At 37.4% G+C, this 14,582-nt stretch overlaps 1 protein-coding gene across 1 annotated transcript in view; it reads left to right on the top strand.

Moving 5' to 3' along the window:
* The window catches only part of Rgs5 (regulator of G-protein signaling 5), a 46,281-nt gene extending 32,888 nt beyond the window's left edge, over window positions 1-13,393 (top strand). Inside the window, exons 3-5 of the mRNA XM_013021847.1 lie at window positions 1,600-1,661; window positions 8,177-8,343; window positions 11,347-13,393. Of these exons, the coding sequence (XP_012877301.1) occupies window positions 1,600-1,661; window positions 8,177-8,343; window positions 11,347-11,508 (391 nt within the window). The 3' untranslated portion in view covers window positions 11,509-13,393. The remainder of the gene's footprint in view (window positions 1-1,599; window positions 1,662-8,176; window positions 8,344-11,346) is intronic.
* The last annotated feature ends 1,189 nt before the right edge of the window (window positions 13,394-14,582 follow it).

Here is a 14,582-nt window from a genome sequence, read left to right as displayed (position 1 = left end):
CTATCTTGTTCCCAAAGAAGTCAGACTTAATGAGGGCTGACAAATTCTGAGAATCAGGACAGGATGAACTGTTACCTCCTAGGCTGGTCATCAGGACACTAGGATGCAAGCTGTGGGAAATATGTCATGTTTGACTTGGACCTTAAATCCATTTGGACTGATTTCACCCCCAGGCATACCCTCTGAACACATCCTTTTCAGGAATTTAATCTTGGCTGTGATGCTACTAATATTGACCTGGTTCTAACAAGACCATTTGGGACAAAGGGAGATCTGGTAATAAAGTTTGGTGCATCTCCCCATGACATTGTTTCTTCCTGAACTCCTAGCCAGAAGGTGAGGGCTGAAGGTGATTGCATTCTGAAGGTGATTGTCACTCCCTTTGGTCTGAGCCAGTTGCTTTTGTTCAGTAATTCAATGTCTTGCTGCTTCTGCAAACAACTGGACTTGGTAGATGTCTATTTTATGGGAAATGTTGAACCCACAGTGAACAAATTAAAGAGTATATGGCCTTATGTTGAATAGGTAGGTCTGAAGTGACATATCCATAGAGAAAGTTCTTGGTATAAAGCAATATAGAAGAGTCAGAAGGAGTTATTGACTTCTAGAAAATGTATCCTTTTTATAGTATAGAGACACACTTCAACCACATCTCAGGTCACTTTTCCTCCCTATGTCCCTTCCCATGAACAGAAGTGAAGGGAGCTCACTTGTGAAAAATAAACTTCCAGGGAATTAGTGTGTTTTCAATCTATTATATTTGTCTTTATAGCCTGGAAAATAGAAAATACCTCAGGTAATTTCACAAGGGTTGTTACTGTCATTTTTTTCAAGTATAAGTTTCAAAGAGTTAACACATAAAACATGATGAAAAAATCACATGATTTAAGATTCACACTCTGTACATTGCAATGAGGAACTGAAAAGTTAGGAAATAATCATGGTGTTTTTAGCCAAGAAATCCACTGCTGCCTTAGACTCCTTACACAGACAGAATGAGGCAGAATCTGAACCAGCAACATGAAAAATGAAATGATTATATTGATCTCAGATGCTGGCTTCAAACATCGAAATCCCCAAAATATCATTTCTTAAAAGTCAGAAGCGAGAATTTTCCTGAAAACTGATAAACAATTTTAGAGCTAAGGAAATTCTAATTTGCAAAAACATCCTTGTTCCCCTTCCGCTTATAATAAATGCCCTATCAGTCTATCCTGATTTGACAATGAAGAACTCACATCCTAGTACAAGAGTTCAAATAAGGTGCTCCCAGAGGGAACAAATGCAGTCAACCATCCCTACCACCCCTCAGGCAAAATCAGCTCACTTAGACACATCCTGCTGTGAGAAAAGGATTGGTGGTTGAAAGCAAATCGCTGCTGGGTATCTGCATATATAAATGTTAAAATAAAAGCAGCAGTGTAGATATATGAAAGCAAACCTATCATCAGACCAGTTGTTAAAAAAATTCAAATGTCCTTGTCCTGAGAATGCATATTACTTCCACCACATAGAGAAACAAGGCCAAGGCATTGCTGTGCATGTATTTAACTCCCTACCAATGCTATCAGTGTTTTCTGTTCTTATTCCTGATTTTAGGCCCTCGCTGGATGAGGCCCTGCAATGGCGTGACTCCCTGGATAAGCTCCTGCAGAACAACTGTAAGTTCACATTATTTCTCATTATGATTAGGATGGAGACAGAGACACAAAACACTTTGGCTTGGCTCATGTCTTTCTTCCTCAATTTCAACATTTCTTCCATATTTCAAAGTGGCTTCAACAAGAGAAGATTGCCATGGGTGTGTAGTTATACAGCTGGCTAGGAGAGGAAAAAACAACTGTGGGAAAAAGGAAGACATACTTGCTTACTTGTGTGAGCAGAGAAGTGGCTTGACCTGAGTGATTGTTACAACTCTCAGCAGTAACACTGAAAAACTATGGATTGGTGAGGATTGATAGTAGCAGTACAAAGACCTCTGCACAAGTTATGGATTATATATAGCTCCAACTGCTATCAGCTACTCTGGTGGCCTGACAAGAATTATATCTTGAAGTTCAGATCCTCTTCTGACAGCAGACCATATTTTTATGTTCAAAACAATATAAACGTCAGAATTCTTTTCCAAATGAAAACCAGCACAACAATGAATACTCCTTACCTTTTCCCTAACCTCAAAGCCTTACTTATTCTCATACTTATAGTATTAATTTCAAAGGTCTCATAGTGAAGACTCACCAGGTTAACTCTGGGGCTAATCTTTAGGAAAATTGAATTGTTGTCAGAGTGTGTAAGATTTCTACATAATCCCTTTGTACTCATTCATGTCTCTTATCTGATGAAATTCTCTCTTTCCTATAAGAGCTAACCTTCATGTCAAATGCCCAGTGTTCCATCCAGAATGAATGATTCACCCTCTGGACTTCCAGAGACCTCTGTCAGCACATTGTTCATAAGCTGATGGGTAGGTTTTGCATTGCCTTCTGTTTGTTGTTGTCTTCCTTCTGTGAAAGATTCCTGAAGAAGGACTGGTGGCTAATGTCACCGACCTGCACAAAAGACACTTGACCTACTTCTCTGCACATCAGCGGCTGTGTAGGAACAACTATAAGTCACACTTTTGCTACTCAGTTCTTATGAGATATTTTTGTTTGAATCTGCTAAAATGAATAATGTGCATCTAGAAAATGTCTGAGGTTAGCTGGGATTCACACAAAATAGGGAAGGAAGACAGATGCATTTGGGAAAGTCATGCTTCCAGAAGTTCACAATTACTTCTGATAAACTTAAAGCATTTAAACTTGGAGAAGAGCATATCTGTTGAGTTATGAGACATTTGGCAATTTTTTGTATTAAAATAGGCCATTTCCCCTCATGGTTGATAGAATAATCCAGTTATTCCTTATGCCAAAATTTTCATCAGTGAGTATAAAGACAATTGGTACCAAGCCTCTAAATGATACAGAAGCAGGTACGCTGCTATTCAAGCTTTTCCACCTAGCAATGATGCTCTTTTACTCATTCAATCATCCAGTGTCTTTCACTTTATTCTTAAAGTACATCTTCTTCTATACTCTGCCCTCAGTTCTATGAGTGTCCCCATCTATTTTCATCTATTAGGTCTATGGGTGTTTATGACAAGTATGTTGTTTCTGTAAACACAAAAAAACCAGATTGCATTTGGGTGCTTATATGACACTATTTCTTCCAAATGATCATTTTTGAGAGAGACGGGAAAGTGAAACAATTGAGTGGCAGTCAAGTTTTTAGTGGATCCTCCTTTCCCAGGAGTTCTAGAAGGTCAAAATATTTTCTTGATACACTCTTGAGACTGAAGTAGCCTGATCCAGGCTCTTTTTTATTAATAAGTTTTTTTTGTTGTGAAAATACTGTACAGAGGGGTTACAATTACATGAGCAACGTAATGAGTACATTTCTTATCAAGCATTGTTGCCTCCTCCTTTGTTTCCCTTTACCATCCCTGCCCTCCCCCCCACACCCCCCTGCAAAGTTGTAAAGTTCGTTTTTCAATGTAACAACTTGTACATCTCATTGTTGCAATGGGTCCACCTGTATCCCTATTTAAACAATTTATTTTTTCCCTTCCCCTCCACAAAGTATACCAACATCAAATACAGTGAAAACAGGGTTATACCGTGGGGGAGGGACATACAAAGCAACAAAGAAATTATCTTATAAACATGTTAGAAACAATAGCAAGAAAGAAAAACCATTTGAGTCCTTATCTTGGGGTTCATTTCACTTAACATCAATTTTTTGTCTCTACCATTGCCTCTCCTTTTGTTTCTCTTTCTTTGTTTTCTAGAGTTTTTAAAAATATTTTTCTTCTTGTCATCTAAGTCACTGGAAACCACAATTTCCATGCAAGGCAATTATTTTTAATAATAAAAGCAAAACTAATATGTCGATTCCTTACATGACAGGTAACTATTCTAAGCACTTTGTATGCATTTACCTATTAAATGATTTTAATAATTTTGACATAGTTACAATAATAATCCCTCTTTTTAGAACAGGAAACTGAAATTTAGAGAGGCTAGATTGCCCACAAAGTACTAAAGCAATAGCAAAATCAGAAAATTCTTTTTGCTTTAACGTTTGTATATTTTGATCTGCCAATCGGAAGGAAGGAAATGCTTCCATTCAGTGAAAACCTGTATTAACTATTAAGTGCACAGGTTTGGGCTAGAAGATAGGAAGTAAAAGAGAGGCAGAAGTAAGTGAAACTCAAACCTGGAACTTAAAGAATTTATATTTCTTGGAAGAGATGGCTACAGAAGTAAGTGATCTCAACAAAAGAACAGAACTGATCTCTTCCTACCTAGGAATGAAAATCCTCAGCAGTGGTGAAGACACCTCAGAAATGAGGCAACATTTTTTAATAATGACAACGCTGAATCTTAAATTTGTTATAAATAACACTGACAAAGCCAGCATTTATGGAGATACATACATAATGATAGTTGTTTGGCACCATGTAAGAGCTGTGTCTGAATTATATAATCCTAGCCACAGCCCTATCAAGTAGGTCCCCTTATCTCCATTGACAAATGAAGCAACTTGACCAAGTTTCTGCAACAATATCATGTGCCAGGATTCACTCCCAGGAGATCTTGGCTGTAGGATCCATGCTGTCATTCAATAAGCTATGTAATGTTGCGTATCAATTGTCAGTACCATTTTCTTCTTCTTCCTCCCTTCTATGGGAAGAGATTTGTGCACTCTTCTTTTTAGTATCTTTTCCTTTATAGAAAACTCACTGGGACTTATCTAATTCTGCTTTTATTCACCAAGTGATCTTATAGGTGCTTCCAGGAGATTGGACTGGCATCATCTGCTTTCTGGGTAGTCAATGCCTGAGGAGGTATGTTGAGAGGGTTAGGGAGGCTCATGCAGGAGCAGCAGGGAATGTGTGGCTTTCTAGAGATGTAGGTTGGGAGTTCTCCTGGGGTGTCAGGGCAGAGAAGGTGGCAGGGCAGAAAAAATATGCCTTCTTACATAAATATTTAGCTTGGAGTCTTTTCAACTCTTGTCCCAAGAAGACATCCTCAAGGGTGATAGGAATTCAACAGAGAAGCTATCACTAGAAAAGTATAGATTAGTAGAAATGCTGGGCTACTCGAGAAGGTATCATTAGAATGAATGAATCAAGAGAAAAACCACAGTGTAGGGAGGAGAAAGAGCAGTGAGAGTTGTTGTAGAGGGTCCCATAAAACAATTCCCTAGACATGCTCAAAAGTCAGGTGACAGGAAGAATAAATTTAAACATCTCCTGGATCAATAGGGTATAAAGCCATTTGTGAGTTAGGGTCCATGTGTATACATGGACAAAGTCTTGAAATAATTTTCTGGAATTCAACTAAAGCTATAGAACCAATACACAGGGTGACTCACTACCCTGGAAAATTCTTTTCTAGGCTTATTTCCTGGAAGTATAGTAAATGTCAACTCTGTTGTTACGTCCTGACACATGCCCTTTCATCTTAAATAACAATGTTTGGGAGGACTTGTCTTTTAGCTCTCCATTTTACAACAATATAGAAAGGATGATTCAGAATGCCTGGTAGTTTATTGGGTTTGGGGGTTAATAAGAATTAATTTGACATGGGCCTATTTTTTAGAACTATTTTCTCCTCTGCAGTCTTAGATCTAGTCTGTAAGAACTCATAAGGTTTCATTTCCTGGCAGCTGAAAATCCCTGGGAATTTTTCCATTTCCACAGAGACTATTTGACATCGCTTATTTAATACGCAGTGAAACTTAACCGTGACACAAAGAGAACTAGTCCTTATTTCTTCTTTCAGTATATATGTTGACTCCCATGTCATTAAATGATGATAAATGGTGATGGGAATCTAACAGAAAATACAAGTAGAGATAGAAAGAAAATACACCTGATTTTAACCAGGAAAGGCTATCAAAGAATTTTAAAGTAATTCCTCAATTGAGGTCTCTAGAGGAAATTGTTTATCATTTCTATCATTATTCCATGATAGGTTTTCAAGTATTGATCATAAAAATATTTCTAGAGTAGGTATAGGGAGAAACGATTAAATTATGCAATGCCTTGTGTGGATGCTGAAATCAATGGTGGCTTTAATCCAAATTAATTTTCACTCCAGGTATTCTGTTTCTTCAGAATTGAATGTGGTTTCAGAGACTGTGAAGAGCATGGGTGATAAAAATATACCTAAAGTAAATCAAATACTGGAGGACACTACATCTCTGCTTTAATCACCACATATATTTTTGCTTATGTGTCAAGTCACTGCATGAGGCAATGACTAGTGAATGCAAATTCGGTCTGTATGAAAAAAAAAACTTACAGGAGAAAAACTCAAGGGAAAGAGAAATAGATTGAAACTGGGTCAAAGAAAATGCATTGTGAATAGTGAATACATTCTGAAGGAGCTCATGGATTGTTGTAGAAGCATCTCTGTTGGGGCAAGTTGGAGGAAACTTGGAGTCCTTTTTACCTCTGCCCTGAAGAAAGGTGACACATAAGCTTGCTGGATTGGTACATCTTACAGATAGAAAATTAGAATTATAGCTGGGCACCATTGGCTCACACCTGTAATCCAGGCTACTCAGGAGGTTTAGATCTGAGAATCGTGGTTCAAAGCTAGCCTGGGCAGGAAAGACTATGAGACTCTTATCTCCAATAAACCACCAGAAAACTGGAAGTGGTGCTGTGGCTCAAAGTGATAGAGTGCTAGCCTCGAGCTGAAGAGCTCAGGGATTGCACCCAGGCCCAGAGTTCAAGTCCCGTGATCGGAAAGAAAAGTTGAATTACCTCATTTCTCTAGAATTTTTCTTTTCTTATGTAACAAGGTAACACAGATTTTCTTTCTACAGATATATATATATATATATATATATATATATATATATAATTTGTTGGAATTTTGGCTTAAAATGTTTCATACATATGAAATATGTATCTAATATATGAGATTCATATATATAAGGTATGTGAATGTATATAAACATACATAGTTTTTATGTTTTCCATCTCCCTTACCTTATTAAATCTTCCCCACGCATTCTATTCACCTTCCATGTTGGAAATTAATAAAGAAAGATGGGAAATAAATGGAAAGAAAAATGACCAGATCCAAGAATTTTCTGAGATGGCAATCTATCTATATCTTTATGTAGATGGATGTGTTTCATAAACTAAGATTTGTTGTAGCATTACAACTGAAGACAGAATGATGATTGTTACTTTAAATGCAATATATGTCAATCACAGGTATGTCATTTATGGCCACACTAACTAACTACATGTGGCATCTCTATCTGACCCTTCCCTTTAGTTCTTACCTTGAATGTTACTACCTTCCCTTCCCTCACCCTGTTATGACTCTGTAGTGATGCACCTGAATACTTAGTGTAGTTCTTCATTTTCCTTTGACTATAAGCTTCACCGGACAGGAGCCATGTTTATTTTATTTACCACACTGACTAAGCATAGTACCTGAAGCATAACAAATTACTTGGAAATAATTTTCAGAAAGAAATTACCAGGATTATGTATGATACTCCTCATTACTATTTTTTATACTGGCAAACCATATGTGAAATGATTGTTTCTGCATTGGTAATTGATATGTGTCTAGAATGGCATCAGTGTCAATCATGTTCCTGGATGTCATAAATAGGTTTGTGTCACCTAAATGCACACTGCATTCAGTTGTATCAAAAGACAAGCTAATAAACTTCTGTCCGTGTCAGAGGTTCCTTTGTCATGACATTTGTACTGGCCTTGTATTTTTCTCTCAGTCCAACTAAACTAGAAAGCAGGCAGTCATTTTATTTCTATTCCAAGAAGCTGAATCACATGTCTCTTTGGGAAGTGGCTCAGAGTACTGGATCGATGCATGGACTATTAGTCAGATAGTCTAGGTTTGAATCCTGGCTCTGCCACTTACAGTCGGGCAGCTATGAGTAGTCACTTGACTTCTCTGACCTCACCAGTAGAGTACTTACATGTGGCACCTGTCTCTTAGCCATGAATCAGAGCTGAACAAGTAACATTTATAAGGTTCTTTCATCAAGGATAGACATACATAGGAAGTGATTCCAGGCTATACACAGGCTATAACACTTGTTAAATAAGTTAACAGACCATCTTAAGTGACTCTTTTCTTGTTAGATGGGCTTGCCAGCTTCAAAAGTTTCCTGAAGTCTGAATTCAGTGAAGAAAACCTTGAGTTCTGGATTGCTTGTGAGGATTACAAGAAAATCAAGTCCCCTGTCAAGATGGCTGAGAAGGCAAAACAAATTTATGAAGAATTCATCCAAACCGAGGCTCCTAAAGAGGTTGATTCTGATGTGGGGTGGGGGTGGGGGATGGGAGTTTGCATGCGGTTAGTTGAAGATTAGATCAACACATTCCCAAGAAGGATGCAGGCCTGAGATACAGATCCAACACTTAGCACTGAGGTTGGCCCCTATTTGTGAGTGGGCTTTGTCAGATTGGCACTTAACAACTTGAGTCCTGTTCAGACCACTTCATGCAATCTTAAGTTGGAGAGATGCCACTGAGGATTCTTGGATGACAATGTTCTCCTCTATCAAAATAAGAGTAATGGATATTTGTTTTGTGAGTGTTTGAGATAACTGTCTACTGAGTATTCCAACTATTTGTCTTTTTTTGGTTCCTCTTTCTTTCCCCGTACCTGTCTTCAAATTTCCCCTTTCCCCCTTTTTCTGTTCTTTCACATCCTTTAATTCTCTTTCCCTGGTTTTGGGCATTCATACCCTCGTTGGGAGAAGTGCACTTCTATTCATGAAAACCAAAATAATACAAGATAGTAGTGCTACAGACTGGCTGCTGTTTGATTAGAAAAGACAGCATATGTGTTTGTTTCAAAGAAACTTTGGAGAAACTTTATCTTTTCCTTTGCTGTTTAATTAAACCAAGTTCCCCTTAACCTAATCTGAACATTACATGTTTCATAGAAACATGTTTGGAATAAGGAACAGAGATGACTGAACAGCTCTTTGTGTAGAAAGTCATTTATTTACCATGATTTGAAAGGAGGAAGTTCATAACATCTTTTTTTCCTCTACATGTGGGGTAGAATACTGTAGCTTCAACATACACTAAAAAAGACATCAAATATGTTTGGATAGATGGGAAAACTGTATGACTCAATACCAACAGATATTCTTTCCATACACAGACAGCAAAGGTTAGAAGGATGAAAGTACAGAATAATGAAAGCCAATGTTAAGAAAATGAAAATCTCCAAGAAGGGAAATAGGTTGTAATCCTGCTGTGGGCATTGATTTGGAAATTCTCTCCAGATCTCCCCTCCTACTTCCTCCACCTCCCATTATAAGCACATAAGTTAGCTCTCCACTAATTTTTAATTTAATTTTATTGTAAAGATGCTGTACAGAAGGGATACAGTCACATGAGTAAGGTAATGAGTACATTTCTTGTTTTGAATTGTTACTCCCTCCTTTGTTGTTTTCCCACTATCCCTTTCCTCCTCCACCTCCCACGCTTTTCCCCCGCCCGAAGTTGTAAAGTTCATTTCCAATATAGTGTCTTGGGGGTATCAATGCTGCAATGTTTCATCCTGTGTGCTAGTTTCATCATTTTGTTATTCCCCTTCCCCTCCTCAAATTGGACAAATGTATATAAAAGATGGGGTTGGAAGGGCATTATGGCTCAAGTGGTATTGTGCTCACCTTGAGCTGAGGGACAGAGCCCAGGCCCAGAGTTCAAGCCCTAGGACTGACAAAAAAAAAGATGCAGGGTACCAATATCAAATACAGTGACAACAGGAGATATACCATAGGGGGAAGATTTGTTATTGCTGAATGTGGAGGCAGACATTGGAATCCATCATCTCTGAGGCTGCTTTCAATTCCGGCATTCCTTTACATCTACTGTGCCTACTTAAAGCAATGACCTTGAACTTCCAAAGACAAACTAGTCAGGCTGTCCTAAGTGGGAACTGCCTAATTAAGCCTTTGTCTTGACTCTAACCTGCCATAACTATCTGAGACTCTGAAATAACCCTCTTTTCCATAGTGATGACCTCTATCATCCTAGGAAAGACCTGAAGCAATTTTCATTGTTCTGATCTAGGACTATTGACTGATTTGGATTCTACTTTTCTTTTTAACACTTAGTCATCCTACAAGTCATTAAAGCATGCGTTGTAAAGTATAAATGTCCCCTTCACATCCCAGTGGGATAGACTCATATGTTGTATCTTGCACAGCTCACAGCTCAGGAACCCATTCTCATAGGCCCTAATAGTAATGATGTTCCAGGAAGTATGATGTAGTGTCCCTGCACCTGGGACATGGGCGTCTTGATGCTTTCTAGTGCCCAAGGCTGCTGCTAACAACCTTGGGTTCAAGAGCCACATTGGATTTCCTTTTCTATGCTATTTGTGGCCTTGGACAAGTCACACAATATTTCTATAACTTTATTTCCTCTTCTGTAGCATATAGGAGATGTCTGCATCTCACAGACATGTGGGATTGAATGAATTTATTCACCTAAACCTTGCAGCACACCATCTGACACTGACTAACCTCTCAAATACTCACAGCCATTGGCTATATTTATGATTCTATCAGAACTATTATTTCCTCCTTGCTTTCCCAAAGCCATAAAAAAAGATCACAATCAGAATTTCTTTTTCTGCTGCTACTCCCCCCACACACAAGGCAGGGAAGTAAATACTGTGGTAGAAAGATTATCAAATTAAGTATCAGGACGTCTGGATTGAAATTATGATCTTCTGAATTCAAATGCTCTTACTAGTGGTATGATCTTCAAGTCACTGAACATTCGCTCTCTCTCTCTCTCTCTCTCTCTCTTTTTCTCTCTCTCTCCTTTTACTCTCCTGTGTGTGTGTGTGTGTGTGTGTGTATGTGTGTGTGTGTGTTAGGATTAAATAACACATGTACTTGTTGGCTAGTAATGGAAAGACTAATAGCAATTAGATGTATTAATGTTGGTTCAATCTGAGTTATCCATTTATTGGAATATCAATTTTTCTATCCTGTTGCCTATAAAATAACAGTGACACTTCTCATCTTTCTGTAACTCCTCTGGCATCTTGGGATTTTTTGTTGTTGTTTTTAGACAAGTTCTCAACAACACTACTATGATAACTAATTGAGGGTAATCTTGGACTTGCAATTCTCCTGCTTTGCTTCCTGAGTTGCTAGATTGTAGAAATGAGCCACTAGGCCCAGGATGTATTTTACTGACAAGAAATCCCACCTGTCTGTCCACCCACTGACAATTCCTGCAACCTACACTGACTCAGTGACTTGTTTTCTGGTCTACAGGTGAATATTGACCACTTCACTAAGGACATCACAATGAAGAGCCTGGTGGAACCTTCCCTGAGCAGCTTTGATGTGGCCCAGAAAAGAATCCATGCTCTGATGGAGAAGGATTCTCTGCCACGCTTTGTGCGTTCTGAGTTTTATCAGGAGTTAATCAAGTAGTAATTTGATCTGCCTATGAAAAACATTCCATGAGTTCTGCTTTCCATAACAACACTGAATTATCCAATCACATGCACATCTAGCTTTCCATAGCAGCTTTGCTCAAAGATACCCACACAGAGAATTCCAGGGAGTGCCCATTACTCTTTTGCCTACATTAGTCTGGATGTGGATCTGTTGTCTGAAGACCTTTCATTCTTCCTGCCCTATTCGATTGAGCTCTACCCAGTTTCTGTCAGTCTTCATTCATTACAGAAAAATCTTGCCTAACACAAAGCTATCTCAGAGAAGAATATGGTACAATCAAGTGTGGGGAAAGATTATTGCCACCTAAACTAGCCCAAAATAAAAGATAATATAGTTAAAAGACCAATTTGAAAGGAACACGATTGATTGTTTTAATCCTGACTGAAAGAGATTACTCTTCTAATTATTTCTGAATTTTTAAAAGTCATAAGCTTTTTATGAGATAACCATTTGATTTTCTAATAATGCTTTCTCCAAAATCATCTTTATGTTAATTGCATATTATGTGATACATAAGGTATACAAACATGAATATCTTGTTTATGCAAAATCAATCTAAATATAATTTATATTAATCCTGACTTTGTATCTCCCTCACTGGCCTCTCTATAAATTGTTTTTTAAATTGGTGACCTAAGATCAACAATGAATTATTATATAAAAATATCTATGTAACTGAGATGCAGGCCAAAATTTAATTTCCAAATGATTTGAAATCCTTCCGAGTGTACAATTAATCCCCAAATTTCTGACTCTAATCATATAAAATAAAACTGCTGCCATGCTTTGGAGTGGCCTATCATCTCAATATCAAAAGGGCAATGCACTAAAAAGGGAAAAATAATCTCAACATTAATTATAATTAATTATGATGCCATCTGTTTCTTTAGTAATGATGATTATGTTCAAATACCAAATTGTCTTTGAGAAAAGGTGACTATGTGAAAGCTTTCTAAATGAGACAACTTTCAAATATCCTGCAGTTTGCAAAATAATAGAACCTTTCTGCAACCAGACTTCCTTCACTCTCTTGCTTTCTGAATTAGTAAGTTTTAATTATAGTCAGAAGTTCAGATTCACACTCCCAACATGCCTCATACAGCTAAGTGATAGGCCTTGGTATTTTTAATAGATTTAAGCTTATAGTTCTCTATTTCATTATTATAAGTCTTGCTAAAATCTTTTTTCATAGATTTTATGAAGTAATAATTCACATAATTTAGGAAGAAATATAAGTAAACGGAACCATATAAGGATAGTTAAATTGAGGGCATTGAGTTGATTTTTAAGAAAGAAAGTGTTTTGAACAGGACTAATAAAATCCTTAAATGGTTAAGTAGATTACATTGTTTAATTTTATATTTTCTCTTTTTCCTTTTTCATTCGCATACTCTTAGTTTCCCACCACGTGTATCTCAATTATTCACTTATTTCCTAAGAATATTGAAAGCTAAGTGACTTTGTTATTCTTTTCTTTGGGCAAACACTGTGGATGTTGGTAAGGCTTTTGGGGTTTCAAAGGATATTTTATCTGAATTATTGACATTTCACATTCTCAATATGAATTAAAGTGACAGAATATACCACAAAGTTACAAGTGATAGGAATTCATTTATGTCAATATTGTCATTTATACTTCCAGTATTATAGAGGAGCTCTTCATGTATCAATATATGAGATATATGAGCTCAACACTGTGGGCATGGAGAAGTGCTCTTGTGTGGGATTGACAAGGCACTCAGACGAAAAGTCCCAGCAGGTATTCTGACATTCTTCCTCAGCAGCTAGCCATTCTGTACCAAGTAAACAAAAAGTCTCAGACCTTGAAGTCTTAAGAATCTAGGCAAGTTCATTTCTCCTTGAAAAAGTAATGTAGTTAAAAGTTTAATTTTTTCTTTTGGTCAGTTGTGGGGTTTGAACTCTGGGCTTGGGCACTGTCCCTGCGCTCTTCAGCTCAAGGCAAGTACTCTACCACTTGAGGCACAGCACCACTTCCAGTTTTCTAGTGGTTTATTGGAGATAAGAGTCTCATGGATTTTCTTGTCCGGGCTGGCTTTGAACTGCAATCCTCAGATCTCAGCCTCCTGAGTAGCTAGGATTACAGGCTTTAAATATTTTTTTTATATTATACAAACTAGCCAAATTTTGGAATTGTCCATGGAATTAACTAGGTGTCACAACTTTCACTCAGATGATTTCTCTAATTAACTATATTTGAAAACTGTCTGTGCATCTTTTATGGGAGGCTGAAGTGTAAATGGAGGATGAAGAGAGCCTTTGCTGAACCCAGAGGAAAAGGGTGGGAAGGGCATCTCAAACTAGGGGTATAAAGCTTCAACAGTGGAAAGAAGGGAAGTCCTGAAGCCAAATGGTCACATTGTACCCACACATCTATCTATAGCTATAAGTATTTTATAGTTAAACAGCTCTATACATACCTCCATGTATATTCTTCTATTATATAAAATAATAAAATGAGCATAAATATTCTAGACCCAAATGAGAAGCCATATGTACGAAGATTGCCCTAGAAATTCTTTTGGGAAAGCTCTTTGAAACATAAATAATACAGAACTATTTTAAAAACAGCAAGAAACAAAGAAAAGTAAAAGCAACACTTCTATGTTGGTAGTAGTTTCTATGGTTACTTGAAGACAATATATTCCTTTTAATCTTGGAAATTAGAAAACATGGGATGTTCTTTCCAGGAAAAAAATGGGTAACCTCTATCTATCATTTCTCTCCTTCCTCTCCTTCCTCTCTACTTTTACTTGAGTAAATTGCCTGGGAAAAATGAAGGTTCACATTAGAGCCCTGTGTTTGCTTTTTGCACCTTATGAACAAGGAACTATAGTCATAGTGGATTTGGGATGTAGGAACATGTTAGAACCAAGTTTTGGTCAGTGGAAAAAGAAGTATTTGTTTTTGTTCTTGAGAGAGACCTATGATTAGCCTAGGTATTATCTCCTAACTAAGTTTTATTGCTTGGGGTTAGGGTCTGGGCAAAAAGACAGACTATCAGTTCCAGAGTAACTAGGAAACTATGT

The sequence above is a fragment of the Dipodomys ordii genome, unplaced genomic scaffold (genome assembly GCF_000151885.1).
Source record: "Dipodomys ordii isolate 6190 unplaced genomic scaffold, Dord_2.0 Scaffold57, whole genome shotgun sequence".
NCBI lineage: Eukaryota > Metazoa > Chordata > Mammalia > Rodentia > Heteromyidae > Dipodomys > Dipodomys ordii.
This window is presented reverse-complemented; position numbering and strand designations above follow the sequence as displayed.